Source organism: Phyllostomus discolor, chromosome 11, assembly GCF_004126475.2.
Source record: "Phyllostomus discolor isolate MPI-MPIP mPhyDis1 chromosome 11, mPhyDis1.pri.v3, whole genome shotgun sequence".
In the NCBI taxonomy this organism is placed as follows: domain Eukaryota; kingdom Metazoa; phylum Chordata; class Mammalia; order Chiroptera; family Phyllostomidae; genus Phyllostomus; species Phyllostomus discolor.
The window spans coordinates 71,392,869-71,417,228 of record NC_040913.2 but is presented as its reverse complement, the minus strand read 5'-3'; the positions used below and the strand labels follow the sequence as shown (position 1 = coordinate 71,417,228).

The 24,360-nt window shown below is 41.1% G+C and overlaps 1 protein-coding gene and 1 pseudogene across 2 annotated transcripts in view; one reads left to right on the top strand and one right to left on the bottom strand.

Moving 5' to 3' along the window:
• The window catches only part of IDO2 (indoleamine 2,3-dioxygenase 2), a 49,509-nt gene extending 28,510 nt beyond the window's left edge, over positions 1-20,999 (top strand). For both annotated transcript variants that reach the window (XM_028526746.2, XM_036011577.1), the window contains 6 exons: positions 2,189-2,203; positions 3,456-3,555; positions 5,080-5,197; positions 10,853-10,904; positions 18,484-18,632; positions 19,875-20,999. In XM_028526746.2, the coding sequence (XP_028382547.1) occupies positions 2,189-2,203; positions 3,456-3,555; positions 5,080-5,197; positions 10,853-10,904; positions 18,484-18,632; positions 19,875-20,230 (790 nt within the window). In that variant the 3' untranslated portion in view covers positions 20,231-20,999. The remainder of the gene's footprint in view (positions 1-2,188; positions 2,204-3,455; positions 3,556-5,079; positions 5,198-10,852; positions 10,905-18,483; positions 18,633-19,874) is intronic.
• Positions 5,578-6,248, bottom strand: LOC114508788 (annotated as a pseudogene).
• Positions 21,000-24,360: the final 3,361 nt, after the last annotated feature.

Genomic DNA, 24,360 nt, shown 5'->3' with positions numbered 1-24,360 from the left:
ATTAGATAACTGATTTTTTGCCTATATTTTTTGATTTATACATCTTGGGGGGGCATGTTTTGTGTTCACTTCCATGTACTGAGATTATTATTTTCATCTAGAACTCCTTCCTTCTTTATACTCCTGTCCAGGGTATGGGAGGGGTAGTGGCTCTAATAAATCTTAAGCTTTCAGGTGGTGACTCCCTAAGAAACATTCCTAGCAACAGCTTCCTCCAGTGTTCTGGCAGTTGGTCTGCCCATAGTTTAATTTTGTCCTTAACTTCCCAGGTGGGGGAAGTAGGCAGCACTAGGGTGGCTAGGGGTCTCTATTTTGCCGTCAGCAAGTCATTTCACGCAGAATCAGAGGCATCATGCAGATTTTTTGTTATAACACACAGGTATCTAAAAATACCACCACCTATTGCTAGCGGGGACAGGCATACAGGAAGAGACAGAAAGGAGATCCAGCCACAGTTGCCACATCTGCTGTGCAGATGCATCTCATCTGACCCGACTGTGTCAAAGGTCAGCTGTTGGTCGGCTCCCAACAAATGTGAATACAAATTCAAAAATCACAGGTCCCAGAAATTTCCTCTCAACGCACACTGAATGCATTGGTGCAGACCAGTTTTATTTGTTTGCTGCCATATCAAATTTTAATTTCTCAACTGGACCTTATAATCAGGCTCCTGTATAATCAGGCCTCAGTCATCCCCTAACATGCCCTCCATTCAAGTCAAGTTAGGACCAGGAACTTCCATAAGTGATCATTATATAGTGATTGGAAATGAATGATTATGTATGAGTTGAGATTAGATTAGTTCTAGGTGTGTCAGATTAAACATTTGATTAATAATGCTATCCACTCTACCTAGCTGGCATAATTCCTTTGACAGCTGGATTGGGGATATTGGCATCTGTCTAAAGGAAAAATAGCATGAGTTTTTAAAAACAAGAAAATCCAATAAATAGAATAGAGTAGGAAGTGGCAAAGTATTAAATTTCCCTTTGAACTTCATTTTTCATGTTCACAACCAAATTTGTTTCAGGTTATAGATGCAAGAGATAGCACTTCTGTTATTTACTAAAATAGCTAAAGGGACATTTAACTTATTTGTGAGGAAGAACTTCTTTAGCATAAGTATTGTGGGTAAATAGAGGAATGCCACAGATGATGGGGATATTCTTTAAAGAATTAAGTGTTTCATAAAGAACATAGCTTTTAAGACTAATTCGTGTGCTCCTTGGAGTGAGATTGGACCATCTCATCTGTCTAAGGACTTCTGAGCCCTGGGATTTTGGGTTCTGTAATGATGGATTATGATGTTTGACAAATTCTGCTTTAATAACAAAATTGGTGACTAATATTCCCATGGAAAGGTGCTGAATCTGGCTCAGACTTCGGACAGAAAGAAAAAACAAAAGAAATAGATGCAGAGAAATGATCCTGATCAAGACATCGAATATTTAATAAACTGAATCTCTAATTCAAAGAGAAGGAGAGGATGGGGAGGGCTGAAGGGGAAAATGACCGGACTAGGATGTTAAAGTAAAAAACACAGCAACAAAAAGCTAGTTTCTCAGTGGGTGAGAACGCAGAGCTAGTTTAGCCCCAGAGATGCAGATGCAGTCCTGGGGTTCAGTAGTTATTCTTCTTCTTGACTATCATTTTTTGGAGTCTCTTAATATGCCTGGCACAGAGGTAAGTGAAATAGAGAAGTGAAAGCGAAGTACACCCGGAGTGGTTAAATAACAAAGCAATTCATGACAAATGGCAGAGTGACAGAGACAATAGATCCTTCAGCACTCCTAAGAAATTACATCAGTGTAGGCTTTGAAATTAGAAAAAATCTTGGTGAGAGGGTTGAACTTGATCTAAAGTAGATGTTAAAATGGGAGTTGGAGTAGAGTACCTACAACAAAAATATGGATTTGTGGTAGTTGCAAAAATATAAAATGAGCAGCATGATTTATCATGATGCTGCTGGTTAAATGCTCTGGGGCTGACGTATGGGCTGAGGCTTGGCTCACTCTCTGTCACACGGTGGCCTGTAGTCTCGGCACAGCCTGTGTGCACATGAATGTGAGTGTATGTGCATCTGCACGTGAGTGTGCGCCTGTGCACATGTGACCCTAGTTAACAAACTGATTTGTTCTTTTCTTTTCTTTTTTTCATTTGTGGTTGTCGATAACTGAAATTTGACTAGGCTCCTGGACATCGGGTGAGTTCTCAGAAACCTTTCACGCACTGGAGAATCCATGCTAACTTTACACGATTGCAACAAACCCAGAACGAAAGCGTATCCAATTGTATGGACAGTATGCAAGCTATATACAAGTGAATACAAAAATAAGGTTAGAAGGAGAGGTGCCAGAATTAACCATCCAAAATTAAACAGTGGTTGCCTCTGCTTTGTAGGGATTAGGGGATTAATTTTCTTTATTATATAATTCTAGTCTATACATAATAAAACAGGTGAAGTACATTGCAACACAAAAACAAAACAAAACAAAAAAACTACTACAAACTTCATCAATTCTTTAATGATCTGCAAAACATCTCTCATCTCACCAAACTTGTAATAATGGGGAAGAGCACTGTTCCCCACCCCGGCTCTGTGAAAGGCTGCACTGCAGGCAGATGCTGCCACGCTACAAAGGAATTCCTTTGAAATAATGTGGTACATGGACTCCAGCTCCTGAGGCAGGTCTGGCCCTGACCTCCTTAGGCTCCTCTTTCTCCAGAGAGTAAAGTTACCCTATAAATTGGCATTGCCTCTCCCATTACCAAATCTCAGCATGAGGAAGGGGTTCAGTGTAAAAGCTGTAGCTCAGGAAATGAGGGACGAAAGGGTGAAGGCACCTTTTCCCACAATAATATAACTGCTGGAACAACGGCATTCTTGGCTTAGTTTTATTTTATGTTCATTTTTTCCTTTCTTCTCATGTTTAAAATGTTAGAAGCAAGAGTGATTTACAAAGTAATGTTTTTAAGCTTTGTAGGCTGGCTGTGTATGCAGGATATTTGAATTCATATGATCACAGACCATTTAAAAGTGATTCCTCTGTACAGTCTTCTAGCTCTCACTCTGTACAAAACAAAGAATACTGATTAGAAAGAGCACTGTTCCCCACCTGGTCCTGTGACTAACCAGCTCTGTGTCCTTGGGCAAGCTGCATAAAAGGAGCAAGGAGCCAACTGTCGCCCACCCATGGTCCCTGTGACTCTAAGCGTCTGTGCTCCTGACAGGAATGGTGTCGTGGGCCACAGGCTGGTCCTGTGAAAAATCAGAAATACCTGCCCACTCACGCTTCAGCTGCTCCACTAGGGGGATGGTCTGGGACCAGTAGGGCTGTGCTGGACTTTGAGAGTCCTTGGATCAGGTGAACTGGTCTAACTCTGAGGGGACCTATGGGCCATGCGTACTCATGGTGTCCAAGCCTCTTTAACCATACGGTCATCTCCTTCCCAAGGAACTTGGACATCCTTTTCTCATTTCCTGGGGGAGAAAGCCTGCGTGGTTTTATACTGGTGACTGTTTTGGTGGAGAAAGCAGCAGTACCTGGGATTAAGGTATCTTTTCACCTACAGCACCTTTTTTTTTTAAATGAGAAATTAGTCTGAGTTTTACTTCCCATTCAGTCCCTTTCCCTTCTGTGAATTATATAGATAAGCATAGGCCTTGTCCTGTTGGCTTATACCTGAGGAAAGGGGTTTGCGTTCTAGCCCACAGAGCTGTTCCCTTCTCCCCACTCCTGTAAAACTTGTAACTGACCATTTGTCCATTCAACAAACAAGCACTGTTCTAGACAACGCAATATCTGGGGGAACAAGACAGACATTGTCGTGGCCCCCACTGGAGCTTGTGATCTAATGGAGAAAGATGGGTTGATATACCCACTGATGGGTTTTATACACTCATGCAGTGTTTCATGAAAAGACATCTAAAACCTAACTCAGAACTGAAGTGTCAGGCAAAGCTTGCCCCGGGGAAAGGACAGCTAAAGGCAAAACCTGAGTGATATATAGGAATTAGGCAGAGAGAGAAAGAAAATGACAGACAGAAAAACACACAGACAGACATATTCATGGCAGAGAGAGCTGCCTGGCAGAGGCTCAGAGGAAAAGGAAGCATCAGGGAGCTCACCTAGCCCCGGGGGGGGGGTGGCAAATGTAAACTCCTGCAGGGGTCAGGCAGTCTCAGAAAGGCCAGGTTTAGTAAGACAAAAGACAGCGGAGCAGCAGGTGCTGGAGCCAGAGAAGCCATGCCTTGCCTAGAGGTAATTGTTAGATGCATGTCTTTCTTCACCACCTTCCCTGATAAACCTATTCTGAATCCTTACTGTGTCCAAAGGAGGGACACTGGTTGTGGCATAAGAATTCTAGAACCCTCTGTCACTCTCAAAAATGGAACTATATATATCCTGGCTGGCATAGCTCAGTGGATTGAGCACGGGCTGCGAACCAAAGCGTCAGGGCACATGCCTGGGTTGCAGGCCACGGCCCCCAGCAATGGCACATTGATGTCTCTCTCTCTCTTTCTCCCTGCCTTCCCTCTCTAAAAATAAATAAATAAATAAAATCTTAAAAAAAAGTGGAACTATATGGTCACTTCTCATTGGTGGGTGTGATTAGTCCCTTAGATAAGGCAGAGACTGCTAAATAGGCTTCATGATGGAGGGGGCCCTGGAGCTGGGGGCTCTATGAGCTCTACAGCATCTGTCTGGTTTTATGAAAGACAAAGCTCAAACATGAGGATGCCCTGATTCAAGATACAGACATAGATAGGATTATAAGGTGTGATAAATACAGAAGGAAGGAGAAAAATGATAGAGTTATGCCCCCGAGAGTTATAAGAAGTAGCAATCAGAGGAAAGACCCAGAAAACATACCAAAGGTCTATCTGGGAGATGCCTGGAGAGATTTTCCTTTCAGGCAGACCTCATGGCAAATGTAGTTTAGGGGAGCCCTGCAAAACTGTCCAGCAGTGACAGGGGTGCCCTTTCCCCGATTCCCATACCGCTGATGCCCCACTCACTCCACCTCATTGGACCATACTGAATGCTAATGAATTGCGTTAATGAATCTTCTCCCCAGGCACTTGTTCAAGGAGTGAATGCCATCCTGCAGGCCAGCCAGGACTCCCTGCTCCAAGCCCTGGAGCAACTGAGACTCTCCATTCAGGATATCACCAGAACCTTAGGACAAATGCACGGTGAGGGGGCTACCCAGGTTGAGGGCTATCTGTGGGGGCAAAGGGCCTGGAGGCTGGCCAATATCTCAGATGGTGCTGGTGTATTCGCTTCGTTTTATGGTAACTGATTGCTGCCATACTATTGGGGAATGACCTGTCAGTTTGCACAAATGTTTTTGTGGTCCTGTTCCTTTTTTTGTAAGAATTTTTCAAGTTTGATGAGAAATTAAAAAATATAAATAGAAAATAGTCCACTTTCTTTAATGTACAAAATGTATGCATAGACACAAAAGCAAATTAAACATTATCACACATGTTTACACCGCTATTTAGTTCCTATCAACTTTACTACTCAAACAATAGAAAGCAGATGACAGCTTAGTGGTTGGGGAAGAGATAAGACAAAAACAAATGTTTCTATCATGTTTATTCTACACTGTACCCAGCTGTGCCCACAGAGATAGCTTCTTTTACTTCTCCGCTGTGCGGGAATTCAGTTATATAGAGAGCTGCTCAAAAGCTGAGGGAGACTCGAGATGATAGGTCCCAATCTTGGTACATTGTCAGACAATTCAAACAATGGTGTGGCTGCCAGCTTGTCACTTTCAGGGACTGCAAACAAGGCTTTCTTTTGAAGTTGAACTAAAAGTAACTTATTTTCTTTCAGTTTTATAATACATGCAGGAATATATGGATACTTGGAGATTCAAAACTTGGTCCCCACCAGTCACCAATGCCTACATCTGTGACCCAGTCTTGCGGGACTCCATCTTATCTCTGTCTTTGAACATTTTAGTCCTTCATCTTCTCCTGAGTTAAATTCACCACCATGTGGTTTGAAGAAAGTCCTTCCCAGCTGTAGCAGTAACACATGGGGTAGCCGGTGCTCATGTACAATCAGATCCCCTTTCACAGTCCTCCTTGTTCCAATGTCATCAAATTTCTCCCTCATGTGCCGAAATCTGGCTGCAACAGAGCCACCCTCACAGAGGGGCTCCTTGGGGCACTTAGGTAGTTTCCGTATCTTGGCTATTGTAAATAATGCTGCAATGAACAGAGTGATCTTTTCAAATTAGTCACGTTGTATTCTTCAGATAAATACGCATAAGTGGAATAGTTGGATCATATGGTAGTTCTATTCTTAATTTTTTGAGGGATCTCCATTCTGTTTTCCCTAGTGGCTGCACCAATTTACGTCCCCACCGGCAGAATACCAGGGTTCCCTTTCTGCACATCTTTCTAACACTTGTTACTTCTTGTCTTTTTGATAATGGCTATGCTCACAGTGTGAGGTGATATCTCATGGTTTTCATTTGCCTTCCTCTAATCATTAGTGATGTTGAACCTCTTTTCATATACCTGTTGGCCATGTGTGTCTTTGTAAAAATGCCTATTCAGATCTTCTGCCCTTTTTAAAGTGGGATAATTTTTTGTTGTTGCTGCGTTGTATGAGCTTTTTATATATTTGAATACTAACTCCTTAGCAGCTACATGATTTGCAGATATCTTCTCCCATTCAGTAGGTTGCCTTTTTGTTTTGATGCTGATTTCCTTCGTTAAATTGTTGCTTTTGTTTCCCTTGCTTTTGAAGTCAGATTGGCTAAAATATTGCTAAGACCTGTCAGAGAGCTTACGGCCTGTTTTATTTTCTATAAATTTCATGGCTTCAGGTCTTGCATTCAAACCCTTAATGCATTTTCAATTAATTTTTTAGTATGGTGTAAGATAGTGGTTTAGTCTCATTTTTTGACCCCTGTGGCTGTCCAGTTTTTCCAGCACCGTTCATTGAAGAAACAAATGGTTTTTTCTCTATTGTACATCCTTGACTTCTTGGCCATACATCAGTTATCCATATGAGTGTGGATGTGGAGGGGAGGTGTACTTCTGGGCTCTCACTTCTGTTCTGTCGATCTGTGTGTCTGTCCTTCTGCTGACATCATATTGTTTTCATTTCTGTGGATTTGTAGGGTAGTTTGAAACCACAGAGCACATCGCTTCCAACCTTGTTCTACCTTCTCTACACTGTCCTCAGTGTAGTGAACTTCTGTTCATTCTTGCTGTCCTCATTATGTACACAAAGAAATAGCCACAGAGTGGGTGTGTGGGTGAAACACTCTGAACACTTGGGGTGCCCATGGGCCAGTTGGGGGGATCTGCAGGTGTGGCATCTCCAGTAGCTTGTGGGTGGGTGTCTTGATGGAACCCATGCGGTGGTCAGTAGGACCTGCATTCCTTTACTGTCCTCCAGGAGCCCTGACACTCTCACAGCCACTTTCTACCCACCAGTGCTTTCAGTCACATGGCTCACTGCAGTGTTCTGGATGGGGTGAGAGAGAAGCGGGTCTCTGGAAGCATTCCATGCAGCTGGGGAAGCCGGGCACTCATTCACATGCTCTCACTTTTCCTTGTGGGACAAATCACACAGACCAGTGAGGTCTCCTTTGACCCTGAGACGTGTCTCCTTGTGGGACAGGTGAGGTAGGTAAAGTGAAATGTTCTTCTCACCCTCTTCGGGGCACTCAGTCTTGGACAGTTTTTACTCCAGTGGTGTGCTGGAGCTTCTTTGCTGGTGTCTTGGACTTGCACAAAGGCTCTCTTGTCCACGGGTGACTATCTAAATCAGCATTCGTGGGGGGAAGACAGTAGAAACTCTTATTCCACAATGGTAATAATGTCCTGCATGTCCCTGATTTTCATGCGTTACCTGTCTTTCTCTTTCTATGAGTGGTGTGCACTCACCATTTGTCCCTTTTTTGTTAAATGCACATCTTTCCTTATTTCTCTAATGGTCTTTTTATGTATTTTTTAAGATTTTATTTATGTATTTTTTTAGAGAGGGAAGGGAGGGAGAAAGAGAGAGAGAGAGAAACATCAATGTGTGGTTGCTAGGGGTCATGGCCTGCAACCCAGGCATGTACCCTGACTGGGAATCGAACCTGCAACACTTTGGTTTGCAGCCCGCGCTCAATCCACTGAGCTACACCAGCCAGGGCTGGTCTTTTTATCTTTTACCTGTGGATTTTTATGAGCTTTTGTATACTCTTGAGCATAATTTTTGTTAGTTATATGTGGTATAATTGTTGTGGCTCACCTTATTATGACTTTTGAAAGCAGAAATTTTTAATCTAAATATAGTCAAAGTTTCTGTTATCTCTTTCAGAAAAGTCTGGTTTTATAGGAGGTCTTGTGTGAGATACTTTAAAATCATAGGTCATAAATATGTTTTCCTGTATTTTCTTTGAAATTGCTGTTTTGTCTTTCATGTCTCAGCCCTTAGTTCACATATTATTATTTGTGTGTAGTATAACGTAGGAAATAAATTCAATTTCCCTTCTGTGAATAATCACTTATGTGCAGTATTAGCTAATTCTTATACCAGATTTTCTTAAATGACTAGACCTGTTTCCAGGCCCTCTATTCTGTTTCATTGCCTATTTATTTTTCCTTAACCAATATCATTTGTCTTAAGAACTATAGCTTCATAGTATTTCTCATTTCCAAGTATAGAAAACCCCCTCACTTTGTTCTTCTTTATCTTATCCTGAGCCTTTGCCTTTCTCATAAACTATTAGAATCAGCTTGTCAAATTTTACTTCAAAATCTTTGTTAGCAATTTTGCTCAATTTGCATGACATCTACACATTAATTTGGAAAGAAATGCATGATTTTTATATTATACCCAGTCCTTCTGTCTCATGGTCAAGGCAGGTGGAGAGGCAGGGTTAGCACAAACCCTAGCACTGACGGAAGTCCCTGGACAAGCCGCCCCACACCGCGTCTTCACGCGAGCGCATATTCTTCTGTCATCCAGCTTGAAGTTTACTCAGATAGAAGCATCTTCCTTAGGTACGTTTCTTCTCTTAGAGACAGATACTGAATTTTCTTGACTTTCTTGAAATGGACAAACTTTTCATCAACTTTGAAAATTGTCTTTAATTTCTTTCAAAAGACTTAAATAGGTTCAGTTTTATTTATAGTTACTTTATATTTTTGTTCTTAGTGAATACAATATCTTTGATTTAACTACTGACTGTTGCTTGTTTACAGGATAAAATTGATATTTGAATATTAACCTTGAGTTTAGAACCTTGATAAGCACTCTTAGTATTCTAATAATTATGTATGCATAATTACTGTACATTTGTGTGTACATAAATAATAATGATGTATAGGTTATGTGGGTTTTCTATGTAGAAATTATATAACTTAAGAATAATGTTCTTTCGTTTCTTCATTTATGCTACTTATAACTTTTATTTTTTTTTAATTTCTGTTTCTTATTCTTCTTGCTAGGACTCCTAACACAGTATTGAATGGAAGTGCTGATCCTTGCTCTGTTTCATGTTTTAAAAGACTTATTTTTAATATTTCAACATTAAATATAATGTGTATTATAGACTTTCTATGAATTCCTCCGATCAGTTCAAGGATGAGCCCTCCAAATCCTAATTAGCTAAAATGTTTTGTTTATTTGTCTGTATCAGGAATGAATTTTTTAAATGTATATTGAAATTTTTTACATCGGAATCATTTTACATCTATGGAAATGATTGTTTGATTTTCCTTCATTAAATATGGTAGATTGGGTAAAATTTTGAATTCTTTCCAGTCATTACTGCTTCAGAAAAGTCTGCACATAATACTTAGCATTTTTGTGGGAACAGAGCACCAAATGGGTAAGACCCAGAAATAACACCCAGAAAAAAGCCCAGAAGAGCATTGTCACAGAAGAGCAGAGAGAAGGTGACAGCATTAGGGAGCAATGGGACACCCTGAGGCTCAAGGAAGACATTCATCAGCTGAGGCCGTGGGGCCTCAGAGAAGACAGAGTCCGAGGGCTGGAGATGGAGATAGAGATGGAGAGCGAGTAGGTGAGGCGAGAGAAAAGGAAAACTGATGGTGTAGAGATGTGATTATTTAGGTATCATAAAAAATACGTTATTTTTTTCTCTTAGAAACAAAGAGACAGAAAGGAAAATGGATAAAAGAAATATGCTTGGTCACAGAGGGGCCCTATTATATGAAGGAAGGGAGTAGCCTTCAAAAGTTGGTAAAAACAAATTCAGTACAATTGTGAAAAACCTGCTTTCTTATATACATTTCAGAAACTAGTGAAATCAGTTTTCCCTAAGCATTAGCTTAGATCCAACATAGCTGCACAGTTTATGAATGCAGCAAAACAAGGAGCGAAATGGATCAGTATTTGACCTGGTGTGACCCTCTCTGGGTAAGAGACTGTCCACTCCACTGTCCTTTGTTGACACGCGGAACTCCACTTGAGCACTGACGGCTTTGGTTTCCTCTCTGGGGAAAGCCTTGTGAGAGGTGATTCTTTCTCTCCACCTTCTCATTTCCCCTTCCCATAGTCTCTCGAACATCATCTGTTTAAATCACTATTTTGTAAAAAAGATGGCCTTGATCTCTGTCTTTTGTTGTTAAGTGCAGCAAGGGGAAGTACCGCAAATAGAAAAGGGCAGCATTTGGAATAGTTTAAAAGTTCTGCGAGCGCCAGCGAGGGCAACTACATTCCATCCACCTCTGGCTTGTTGCTTCATTCCAGGTTTCCGAGCAGATCAGATAGAGAGGCAGCCCCAGGAGCACAGCAGGGCCCATACACGTGTAACCAATTGCCTTTTTTGGCCTGTAGTAAAGTTCAAATTTTGATTGTTCCTCCAGATTATGTAGATCCAGACATATTTTATGCAGTCATCCGGATCTTTCTCTCTGGGTAAGTATAGTTCAACTGTTTCCCTGCATGAGGTCTCTGTAACGTTTTCCAAATTTATGGGGGTAGAAACTGACATAAGCTTCCTAGCGCAAGAAACACACCAAGGAACTCTTGTTAGCAGAGTAATCCCCTGGATCCACTCTTGGCTAGAACAGGAAGGTTACCATCTGCATGGCAAATGACATTAAAAGGTTGAATATTTAAGTGTAGAGTAATTGTCTTCAGGTTATCCTTTTAGAGTTATTTGTATTTACCTTTCTTAGAACACCACCTAGATGACAGACAGGAAAAAAAACAGATATGCCACCCACAAAGGTCATTTATATTCCCTTGTTACCGAGACAGACAGAGGCATAGACAGGAGCTTGAAAGCTTTCTTACAACATTCCTAAAACAGCTACCCCAAACCATTTTCTCATATTCCTGTGTGCTCTCTTGTCACATTGTTAGGTAGGATAGGGAGTAAACCAAGGCCGGGAGGAGAAGGGAGGCATGTCTCACCCACTGACTCAGCCGTCCTGAGCCTGGTGTCACAATGTTGTGGTGTTCAAACATCATGGGAAACACCACGCTGACCCAGGAGGAGGGCAGTCCTTGAAATTCTGTGTGTTCCGTTTCCACCATCTGGAGAGAGCCTTTGAAACTGTGTGTTCATCCCAAGGTCTAGAAAGGGGATGAAGAAGGGGTTCACAGTGCCCAAAGGAAAGGCCCATAAAACAGCTTTGGTTAATTGCCTGCCTCTGGTCATGATCTATTTTACAAGGGGGTTCCTAATGCTTACAGAAAGAGCCCATAAATAACTCTGGGTAAGTGCCTCAATTTTAATTAACTGCCTCCTGTCACACATCTGTTTTACAACAAGATGACCAAATATGGTCTGGAGCAAGATAAGAATTTGGGGGGAAAAAGACCCCCACTCATACCTACATTTGAGTAGTCACATCCCCCACAGGAAGCTGATGACACCGTAACCCACCAATCAATACGTAACTCCTTCACTTCATCCTGCCGTCTATATAAGTTCTCAGAACAAAGGACCTGGTGCTTTTTGCCACCCGAGCCTATGCCTTTTCAACCCCACCGTGGCTAGGCCCATGCTCTTCCATGAGACTGTATCACTGATAAATTTTGCTTGCATGCTAATCGACTTGCTGATCTGTAGTAATTCTTTACTGTGTCGCAAAAAGTAGTGAGTTTTTCCTACAACAACATGACCTGTAATTTCTCCAAAAACAGAACTCTACTCCTAGATGTGTTTTTTATATTACAGTCATCATACATTGGCATGCTTTAATGAGATCATTTTCCTATTCACTGTAAGAAATTGAGTTTGCCTGTTTGTTTTTTAATGGTGAAAAGTGAAAGGTGCAGGTAGTGGATGGATGAGATAAAAATGTGCAATCGATACTATCCAGAGTGCCATATGTACAACTAGGAGATGACTGGAGTGTTATTGATAGAAAGCATATAAAGCTGTGTCTGAATGCAACAAGAAACATGCCAAACAACCAACATAAATAAATGTATTGATTTAGTGGTATAATCCATTGGTGCAAAAATAAAATGACAACATGTACTAATTATTTTCTGTAGATTGCTTAGGTGTAGAGTATGAGGAAGTGACCTCCCTCTCTAAGGGAAGCTGGCCTGGGTGGGGATTCCTCACAGTAGGGTGCAGAGCATAAAAGACAGGAAGGTTTCTATGGAATTAGCTTGAAGGTAATAGGTACCTGGCTTACGGGGTGGGGGGGGTCAGGGGGGAGGGAAGGTGACAGATACAGAGTTGGGAGTGTGTTTCACAATTTGGACTTTCACTCCTGAAATGCTCCCCAAAGAGATTGTCCTATAGAGCTCTTCTTGCTCTCTGTATGTTTTTCATGTAGTCAGGGTCAAGACAAAATCTGAATATGGGAATGATTCTAGCAACAAATATTAAGCAGAACATGCAGATATGCTTCAGTAGGATTCAACAAAAGAAAAAAGGGTCATTTAAGAATGTTTCTCAAGTTATATTTTATTGATTATGCTATTACAGTTCTCCCAATTTTTCCCCCTTACCGCCCTCCACCCAGCAACCCCCACTCCCTCAGGCAATTCCCACACCATTTTTCATGTCTTTGGGCTGTGTGTATAAGTTCTTTGGCTGCTTCATTTCCTATACTGTACTCTACATCCCCATGTCTATTCTGTAACTACCTATTCGTACTTCTTAATCCCCTCACCTCTTCACCCATTCCCACACACACCCCTCCCATCTAGCAACCATGAAAATGCTCTCTGTATCAATGATTCTGTCTCTGTTCTTGTTTGCTTGGTTTGTTTATTTAGATTCAATTGTTGATAGATATGTATTTATTGCCATTTTATTGGTCCTAGTTTTGATCTTCTTTTTTTTTAATTTTTTTTTATTTTAATCATTGTTCAAGTACAGTTTTCTCCCCCCTACTCCCATTGCAGCCCGTCCACCCAACCCTCCGCCCTGCTCCCCCATTACCCCCCACCCCTTGTTTTTGTCCATGTGTCCTCCGAATTTGTTCCTGTAAACCCTACCCATTCCCCCATGAAATTCCCTCTTCTCTCCCCTCTGGTCACTGTCAGACTATCCCCTATTTCAGTGTTGATCTTCTTTTTCTTAAACAAGTTCCTTTAACAGTTCATATGATAATAGTTCAAAATAGGCTGGGATTTAGGAAGCATCTAATTCTGAAAAATCTCTTTGTGCTTTACTTTGTTCTCTAAGTTTGTGTTGGATTTTTCTTGTAACACAACAAGTTACCACAAACTTAGCAGCCTAAAACTACACACATTAATTAGCTCACACTTCTGTAAGTGAGTAGTCAGGGTGAGTCTAGCTTGATTCTCTGCTTAAGGTGTCAAAAGACCAAGTCAAGGTATCTGCTGGGCTGAGCTCTTATCTGGAGGTCTGGGAAAGAATTCACTCAGGTCTTTGGTACAATCTAATTCTTTGTGGCTTTGAAACTGTGGTGTTTGTCTCTATGCTGACTGTCAGGATATGCTCTCAGCTTCTAGAAGCTTTGTGCATTTTGTCACCTGGGCTCCTCTGACTCAGCAATGACACTTACTATACTGCTCGTATTTCACATCTCTCCGACTTCCTCTTCTGCCCTGAGTCAGAGAAAAGTCTCTGCTTTTAAGGTCATTGATTAGATTCAACTCACCTAGATAATCTAGAATGACCCTCTATATTAAGGTCAACTGATTAGTAGCCCTAATTACATCCACAAAGTCCTTTTATCTTGTTATATAATATATCATTATGGACAGATATGACATCTCATAATGTCATCAGTTCTGGGAATTAGAATGGGAGCTTGGGGCAATGTTTTTGGAATTCTACCTATCACGATTAGTGGGCACCAGAAAGTGACTTTGTTTTCATTAAAATAAGTTCCAGGTCAGTGACACATTTTATCTGTCATCTACATAAATGTCTCCCCTCTGTTTCTTACCCTCAAAATATTTCCCATGTAGCTAAACTAAGTGACCAGTACCAAACCCTAAGTGTATTGATAAGTGCGGATGACCAAAAACATCCGGATTGTTGACAAATCCCAATAGGGTTGTCCTGAAAAATCTAAATTTACTCCTGTGTTCTTTATTTGTCTTATGTTTGATTTATTATTTTTGTTTACTTTTTAAAACATTTTTACTTAGGAGACTTTAGAGATTTCATATGCTAATGAAACATTCCCTTTATTTCCCACTCACATTAAATCTCTCAGGAAAGTTAATATCCCCTGTGGGGGAAAAAAAAGACATCCCATTTCTTTTTTTTTTGTCTTTCCTTTTAAATGTCTGCTTTTATTGGGCTTGCTAGAAATATGCTACAAGAAAGGCTAAAAATAGTCTTGCCTACAGAGATTTGAAAGAAAAAGAATTCCTTTCCTTCATAAACAGCAGTCTGGGCCTGAGAATTCATGGGAGCAATCTTTGAGCAACCCTTGGGTTCTTCAGAGAAACTTAATTTTCCTTCCTCAGACTATTGTCATCATAGGAGGAGAATATATGGGTTTTGAAAGTAGGTACCTTTCTCTTACTTTTTTGATTTTCATGCTGTTATTTCTTCTGTCACCTTCTATGTGGCTTCAGTGTGTCTTCCTCAGGTTGGAACACTAAAATGAGACTGATCGATATCTTGGCCATTTAAGCTTTTGATGGCTCTTTTAAGCTGGCCAGGTCTTTTTAAGAAGTACACTTGGGTATACATATTCTAGATATGTAATATATAATTATAGAACACTATAATTGTATTCACTCATTCATCAGCTATTTAATGAGTGCTTACCATATGCCAGGCACAGTTCTAGGTGTTGAAAATGAAGGAATAAAACAAACCATGACCTTCATTTCTATGGAGCTTACATAAGTTTTAATAAGGGGAGGCAGATGAAGGAATAAACATAACAAGAGCAAGTATCATACAAGACATGTTACAACAATGAACACTATGAGGAAATGTGAAGTAGGATACAGGGCATCATGGAGTGGTGGGGTAGTAGCCAAAGTTTTTATTTATTATGATCTGGGAATGCCATACGTCTAAGGGATGTTTAAGCAGATACCTGAAGAAAGTAAAGAGTAAGTCACCTATATACTTGTCCCAAGCAAAAGGAAATTATGATGGCCCTGACATGACAGCATGTCGTGAAGGAGGAGCTGCTGAGGGGCCAGCAGTGCACGAACCGAGTAAATATTGGGTGGAATGAGCAAGACACACGTGATAGTGGAAGACTGGATCATGCAGGGGCCTATTGGCTTCTTTTCTAAATGAGGTGGACACCACTGGCAAGACTGAAAGGAGGGACATGATCTGTCTTAAGTTTCAAATCATCACTCTATCTTCTAAGTAGAAAATAGATTATTTCAGAACAAGAATGGAAGCTGGGACAGAATTTAAGAAGCTTTTACTGCAATTCAGGGCGGCAGCTTTAACTAGGGTGGTAGCAGTAGAGGCTTTGAGAAATGGCCGGTTCTGGATATAGACTGACAGTCAAGTTGAAAGGATCTGCTATTGGATTGCACATGGAATGGAAGAGAAAAAGGTCAATCAAAAATCAAAGAGGATTCTAAGGTTCTTGGCCCAATCTGTTGAAAAGATGTAACTGCCAGTTTTTCTGTTGAGGCAGAACAAATTTGGCAAAAAGGTGGGGAAATCAGGAGGTCAGTTTGGGACGTGTTCATTCCTAACAAGTTTGGCAAAAGGGTGGGGAAATCAGGAGGTCAGTTTGGGATGTGTTCATTCCTATGGAGGTGTCTAGCAGATAGTCATATATAAGTCTGGAATGCAGGGGAGTGGTTCAGGTGTAGGAGCACATTTGTAAACAGTCAGAATAGGTTTTTAAATCTGTGAGGCTAGATAAGATCACTTGGAAAGTACAAGTAGTGAGAGGTTCCAGGACTGAGCCCTGGGAGAGTCCAAAACTTAGAAGTGGTTGTAATGAACCACTAGTTCCAACTAGAAACTAGTGAAGGAGACCAAAATGACTATGTAAGACCATCAATGGGATTACAAAGAAAATCTGAACAAGTGTGGTATCCAGTCCAATTACCACACAGTATCAGTCAGGTTTTCAATATTGCTTCCCCATAAAATGTAGTTTAGAAATTTTATTGGATAAGTGTTCTGAACTCTGACAAGTCACGAAACCTCTCTGAAGCTCATTTAATTCTTGCAGCAGCTTTCGGGAGTAAGTACAAATTAGGAGAACTAAGACGGGTTTGTATAAAGTTACAAAATAATGAAAGGGAAAACAGGGATTCCAAATCATTCTGAATAATATCATAAAATAGCTGATACTTATTGAATGCTTAATAATATGTTCCAAGCACTGAACAAATGTTATTTTCATTACTTCTCACAACAATCCAATAAGGTAGACACTTACATTACTTGAATGAGGAAGTTGGGGTTCAGAGAGGTTAACTAAGCTGAGGCTCACAGTCGCAAATAAACATGCAATTAAATTCCATATCAGCTTAAAATAGAGCCCTCTTTCCTAGCAGCAACATCTTACCACCAGAATCTTCCCTTTGTTCGATCTACTTGTCCCCCTGGCTGCTTCCTGTGTCTCATTTCTTTCTCGAGTGATATTATCTCACCTGCAAAGGCCCCTTGGATATCCACATAGAGAAAACCATCAAATAGCTAACCAAAAACAGCCACACGTCCAAAAAATAAAAATAAAAAACACCTTCTTGCAGTATTTACTGCTTCTGAGAAATTATTTGAAAAAGGTCATAAAACAGGAAGCCAAATGGTGTTTCTGTGGCTTTTGTAAAAACTGGGTGTTTCCCATCTCTTGAATACAATTTTAGATTTGTGGGAAGAAGGTAATACATCACTAAAGCCTGTTATTTAAACTGTTAACAACCAACATGGTAATTTGTTCCTGATAATAGGAGAAAAAGATTCTATTCCTTAGAAAAAGGAGAAATCCACGTGTACAGGTTTTGTGAACATGAAAATAGAAAATTACAAGCTTCCGATTTAAGTTCTGGTTCTCCTGTTCCCAAGCAATATGGCCCGGGAAACTTAACTGCTTCAAATCTTTGTTTCTTTAACTGTAAAATGGGTTTAAAAATGCCTGCCTTGATCTACTCAAAAGAGGTCACATGAGAAAATGAATGTGAAGCTGCTTCATAAACTGTAAAGCATTTGTAAGTACAAATACATGTGTTCTTGGTGCTTTTGCTTTTGTCTCATAATGGAGCCACCCACGCACACTCTGTGATTGTTTAAGACTCTATAAAATCAGACAGGGAAATGAGTAAAATAGTGGGAGATAAGAAATGTGGTCCCAGAGTGAAGAAGATGAAGAAATGGAATCAGTAAGACTGAAGAGAGGAAAGGAAAGAAGAAAAGAGAGGAGAGGAGAGAAAAACCTACTTACTCTGAGCATGACCAAGAAGAGCCTTTATTCCAGCCCTCTAACATGTCCCTGAACTTAGCGTCTGGTCCCTGTAGGGTTGTATTGTGCTCTTTTTGTCACTACCGTTATTATCAATACCTGTTATCAACAAAGCATTTGATAAAAGCATTCCCATGAAGTCAGGTAGCATTTAGAAATGATAGTTTAATGTGACAAGTGTTACAACTATTTCAGGGAAGGGCAAAGATGTATGTGTTTGTATGTGTTACGTGTGTGTGTATCTTTAAATCTCTACTTGTGGAATTATTCTATCATCAAAACTATTTTATCGGGGGTAGAGAAGATTGTTCCAGAGTCCCCAATTTGTTCCTGTGAATCAGTACTGATGTCCGTCATCTTTATGAACAGACTTTCCAAAGGGATGCACTGTGAAACCAATGCTGAGGATCCTTCTCTACATGTTCTTTACTTGTCTGTAAAAGCCCTTTAAACGAGGTAGGGGAAGGGTTGCATTCTATGTCCCATTATGAAATTGGGTGAAGATGATGATTAGGTACACATCCTACAAAGATATGCAGCCTTTGATTATTGTTGAAATCGTGTTCTCTTTGTTGCTCACTCTCTGCTTCTATATCAGAAAATACACTCTTAACTCCGAGCTCCCACTTCTAACTTTTACTCTTGCTTAGATGGCAAGATAACCCAGCAATGCCTGTGGGGTTGATATACGAAGGGGTCTCCTCAGAGCCCCTGAAGTACTCTGGAGGCAGCGCGGCTCAGAGCACAGTGCTTCACGCCTTTGATGAGTTCCTGGGTGTTCGCCATAGCAAGGAAAGTGGTGAGTCAGATATTTTTCTTTTTCTTTTTCTCTTTCTTTTTTTTCCCTTAACAAGGAAGAAGAACAGAGGTGCTTTTACAAAATGATAAGAACCAAGTGTAACTTAAAGTGTCATGAAGTCTTACTTTTCCAAATTAACCAGGACACTGTGTGCCTGCCATACTTGTACGTTGTGTTGTCAATTAATATCAGATCTCCGCGGGATACTGAGTGTCATTTCCAATTCTTAAAATATTGCTGTATTTCCTGCCGTTCACTGCAATTTTGTTTGGATCTTTAGGCAATGGCTTCCCTTCTCTAAAATGAGATAGAGTTATGGAGTTTGAAGGGTGTGACGTGTTGTTGATAAGTGTGGGTATCGCTGACAATGGATCTAGGCTCCTTCACGAAAGCCCCTCCCCATACAAATGGCACAACCCCAAGCCAATTCTATTTAGACCAGAAGAGGGAAGGGCCAACCATTTTAGAAGCCTGCCAGCCATGAGCCAAATGTTTAACAGCAGCCAAAAGCACTGCATAGGACATAGTTTTCAAGATGAATTAGAAAAAAACCCACTACAACTTGGTGTCCTAGGGTCCAGCCTCATCCACAAAAGCCACTTCTCTAGAACTGAGAAAACTTCTAGTGGAGTTTGACTTGGTGACGTCAGTGTTTGACTGGCCATGCGTAACATTAATCACATAGTGGCTTTCCTAAACATGATTTATCTATCTCCCCTTTCTATAAATATCTCTTAATTAGGTTTTTAAACAGCTTGACTTCAAAAGGCCACTCTTAAAAGAGTTGCTCATTCTTTATCCTCTTGCTCTTATAAATTTTATTCCTTTCTTCTTCCTTAGCACTCCCTCCAAAACAAAGCACTTAAACAAAATTCAGCCAACTATCTAGCTACTTAGTTTAAGGGTTTATGTTTTACATTCATAATTTATTCTTTCATAGTGACTAGCAAGATACTTGGCCCACATTTTGTAAATGATGAACATTGATACACTGGCTGATCGATCTAGTTCCAACTCAGTTTTCTGAGATGCGCTTGCTTCTTTCTCCCTTCCCCATCTCCTGTCACTAGTCATGAGTGTGCACTTGAGTCTTTGAAGTCTATGAGCAAAAGGTCCAGCAAAGCAGATCGGATAGTTAGAGTGACAGCAACAGTCTTCGCAGCACTCATGTTTGGAAAAGCAGACAGGCTCTCTTATCTTCCCATGTGGAGCTATGGCATCATTCTGGATTGTTTCTTTCAGGTGACTTTCTGCTCAGAATGAGGGACTACATGCCTCCTTCTCACAAGGCCTTCATAGAAGAGGTGCAGGCAGCTCCTTCACTGAGGCATCATGTCCTGTCCTCGGGAAACGGCCAGCTTCTGACTGCATATAACCAGTGTGTGGAGGCCCTGGCAGAGCTGCGCAGCTACCACATAACCGTGGTGACCAAATACCTTGTCACAGCTGCAGCCAAAGCAAAGAGCAGGAAGCCAAGCCATCTCCCAGAGGCGCCTCAGGCCTTAGAAGAGAGGGGCACAGGAGGAACTGCCGTCCTGAACTTCCTGAAGAGTGTCAGGAACAAGACCCTAGAGTCCATCCTCCCACAACGCGGGTGAGAGACGGCTCCTCTCCAGTGGTGCAAAACCAGCCAATGTCCCACTGGAGGGCAGATGGGCCTGAAGAATGGTGATGGTTCGTGTTTTGCTGGAATAACACAAAATCGATCTCAGTCCTTGGAACATTGGCTTCTCCTTCCTTTGGTCTTCACAGAGATTTTTCATGGCCAGAAATTCTCCTTTCTCTACCTGATCACTGGTTAATCACAAACAGCTTTGGACACTCCCTCAGTAAGAACCCCACAGAGGAGCAAGAGGATCCCTGTTCTGTTTGCAAAGTGAGGGAAAACCAATCCAAATTTCAGAAACCAAATAATACTGCCCATGGACAGATCACCTTGACGATTTCTTGAAAAAAAAACCTTAAATATTCATGCATTCATTCACTTAAAATGTATTAAGTTCCTACTGAGCCCTGGCTTAGGAACCTGAACAGCGGTTTTTGTGGCCCCAGGGCAGCCCTTGTCTCCCTGTGAGTGTCACCTGGCAGCAGGCAGTTGGAATGCCCCAGTGGAGACGTGGAGAAAACGGGAGGCTAACAACAAGACTCGGAAGTCGCCAGTACGGAAATGACTGGCTAATGACATGGGAACGGATGAGACTCTTCCACATGGTTCATACATTTTCAGTTCTACTTCAGTTTCCTTTTTTATTTTTAGAAGAACAATCCTTTCTCCTTTCACTGAAGGTTTGCATTTGTAAAATGAATTAATTGACCCTTTGGAAGTAAATGGGTGAAGTGGGAATAAACAGTAACTCCACATGTTTACAAGGCCTCATTCCATCTGACAGTACAGAGCTAGAAAACTTGAATCTGTTCTGTTGAGGATAAACTCCGCTAACGTAGGCTTGCTTCCCACTATGCACGCACATGCATATCTGGGATAGTATCTAAATTCCACAGCACTGATCTAGCATTGCAGCATCACGAAGAGGTGCCTGATCATGAGCAGCTTCTCCCCAAATTAGTGTCTAACAAACAGTCCCCTTCTCCATATATTGTAGATACTGGTCAAATGGAGCTTGCAGTATGGCTTATCTTGTGTAAGCGACCTTCAGATTTCTCAGCCTTCAAGGTCCTATCCTGCCACTTAGAAAACCATTGGACTACGCCCCACACCCCCTCACAGGGAGTACTGGGAGATGACAGGATTGACTCGGAGAGTCTGCCCAGCACTCACTTAACTGTCCTCACTCTGTAGTGTCGTGATGTGTGTGGAGGCAGGACTTCTGGACTCGTGTCAACTCTCAGGGCCCTTGGTAAGAAGTCATGAACCAGTGTCGTCTACTAGGGGTCCCAGGAGGGCTTGCATTTCCTTGTACCCTTTGAGGGCTTGGTCTGGCCAAAATGGGGAACGTAGACCGTGACAGAGGTGAGACTTTCTAGTCTGGATGGGCCAAAGGAAAACCATGGATCTGACAATGTCCTCTCTGCTTCTGTTTAGGTCAAGATCTCAGCTCAAAGACCTAGCCTGTCATAACTCAAAAAGCCTTTCTCTCCATATGTTCTCTCTGTTTTGTGTTAAAGTCTGTTATGAAACTCAGAAAATGAGCATGGATGTGCTTGCTTCTCTTGGGTTTGCTTTTCTAACTGCCCTAGCTTGGTATCAGTAAACCCAGACCATCTTAACTGTCGGGGTTGGGTATATGCGATGGTCCGAGGAGCTAGGCCAAGTGCACAATGTTGGGGAGTAAGATAGAAGCCTATTGGCCAATGATTCAAAACATCGTCCCTTCTCGATATCATTCTCAGGGAAAAATAATGAGGCCTTTAAAATAAGAACTGTGTTTGAATTTTGATGTCTTCATTTTTTAAAACAATGTGGCTTTTGACCAACTTCAGAAAATCATGAGTCCTCAGCTTCCTATTCATCACAAAATCAAGATAATCAGACTGGTCTTATGGTAGATATAAGTAATAGAAGGGGTAGTTCTTGGCAAGAAGGGTAAAGTCAACAAATGTTTATTTGGCCATGAGGTGCAGCTCAGAGCATAAAACAAAGGACACTTTCTCATGCTTCTCAGACTCACAGAGTCTGCATAGTAATAAACAACCACTTATCATTTATCCTTTGGGGATTCTGGAAAGTAGAAAATGACAAAGTGTGAGCTTAAAGAGCTGAAAAATCTGGATTTGTATTCCAGCTCTGTCACATTTTATAATGACAAGTTGTCTAATTGTTCAGAGCCACAGTTTACTCAGTTGTAAAAGAAGGAACATGGTAATATTGCATGGGGCGAGAATGTCTGGAGTCAGTAATAAAACAGTGGTTATGATGCTTTTATTAGCATATATATTTATATATATAGCCTAGAACTAAAAGGAACCATGTCTAGGAGTTCCTGAAAACCAGAAGGGATGCTAGAATTAGTTGTCTTCCTGTCTCCCTGTACTTGGGAGAGAGAGAGAGAAAACATGGCCTTAAAACAAGCAAGCAAGCAAAGCAAGCTAGGACCTGGAATTTTCTTAAAATTTTGTAGGCACATGTGGGGAGTAATAATGATCAGACCTTTGACTGAGAACTTAAGAAAGGATGACGGTCACTTTCGGTTTTAACTCTAGATTAGTACCAAACCAGGCTCCGATTTGTCCCTCTGAGGACAGGATCAGAAAGAGTCATCTTAACGGTACACCTTCAATGAATGCAAGTCCACTCAAAGAAACCACAGAGCCTGGCTCAGAGCAGACTTTTTATAAAGGCTGAGTAAGTGGAAAACCAGATAGAATTAATGGGGTGGAAAGAGACACGTGAAATGTTTTGTCTTTCAAAGCTTTTGGATATGTATAGTTTGTTTGTTGTCATTACACAAGGATGATATAAACATGAACAACTGTTTTATATCCTAATGAACTAAATTTTAATTCTCTTGGCAAGGTTTGATTTCTTGGGACAGGGAGTTCCATTTTTTGGTTTTATGGTACAGTGTTGTAAGTAGAGATACCAGTACAGAAGAGAACACATTTTTCTCAAGATTTCTAGGGATAACAGGTATCCCCATCAGTAAAAAAAAATGACTTCCTTATGGTAGACATAATTGTATTAGTATTACTACGTGAGGATATTACTGCAAGTTTGAAGGAACTTCAAAAGAGCAAGCATAGACACTAGACAGATGCAGGTTGGAATTCTCACTCTGCTGTCACTTACAACATGAGCCATTCACCTTGCTTCACACCTCTGCTTCACAGTAATCACATGTATAAATGAGGGGGTAGTGGCAACCTTGCAGTGTTTTTGTGAGAAGTAAAGCTAATATATATTTGCTAGCTAGCAGGCTTTGAGTAAATGGTATTACTATGACGATGTTGTATGTTCCCAGGCTACCCCCTTGATCTGGATAAGAAACAACTGTAGACAAAGGAAACAGTAAGAAGAGCATGAAGCTTGCTCTCTCACACTCTGTAAGTTTCGAGGGGAATGGGGAGGAAACCCAACAGACACGGAACCAAGAATTACAGCAGACACCATTTTCTTGGGGCAGGTGTGGAGGAGTGTGTGTGTGTCTATCGGTGTAAGATGCAAAATTACGACGGAGAACAAAGAGGTGGCCAAATCAGCCTGGAGTCAGACTCCAGGACAGGTTCACCATGCTCTAGGATTTGTCATCTCTGTTCATACGGATCAGAACCAAGAGAGATGCTGTCACGCGATTGTACAGGGGCCAGCAGAAGTAATGCCTGCTTGAGTGTGGTTGGTAGGGTAATAATATGGGTGTAATAATTTATAGCTTTAATTTAAACATTTCACCTACAATGAATGTCATATGGTGAACTTGAGTGTGATACTGTTATGTTACATAATTACATGCTTATGATTTTGCAGTAAAAAACGGGGCATTATTTGTGCTGGACACTGTATTTGAAATGTATCTGGATATAATCAGAACCAATTATAGTATTTAACACATAGTAGTTTCATAATAATTGTAGAATAAACCAATACTCAGACTGAGTGAAACAGTAAGAAGGTCTGCAAATTCTTGCCTTCAGAAAATAGTTGCCTTCACAATACTCAGCCTTACTGCTGGACCAAGTGGAAGTGGAGGAAAACCTGTGCTTTCTTCCGAGCTTAGGAAGGTTGCACCTTCAGTTATTGTAGAGGGCCAGTCCTACAAATAGATGGGGCATG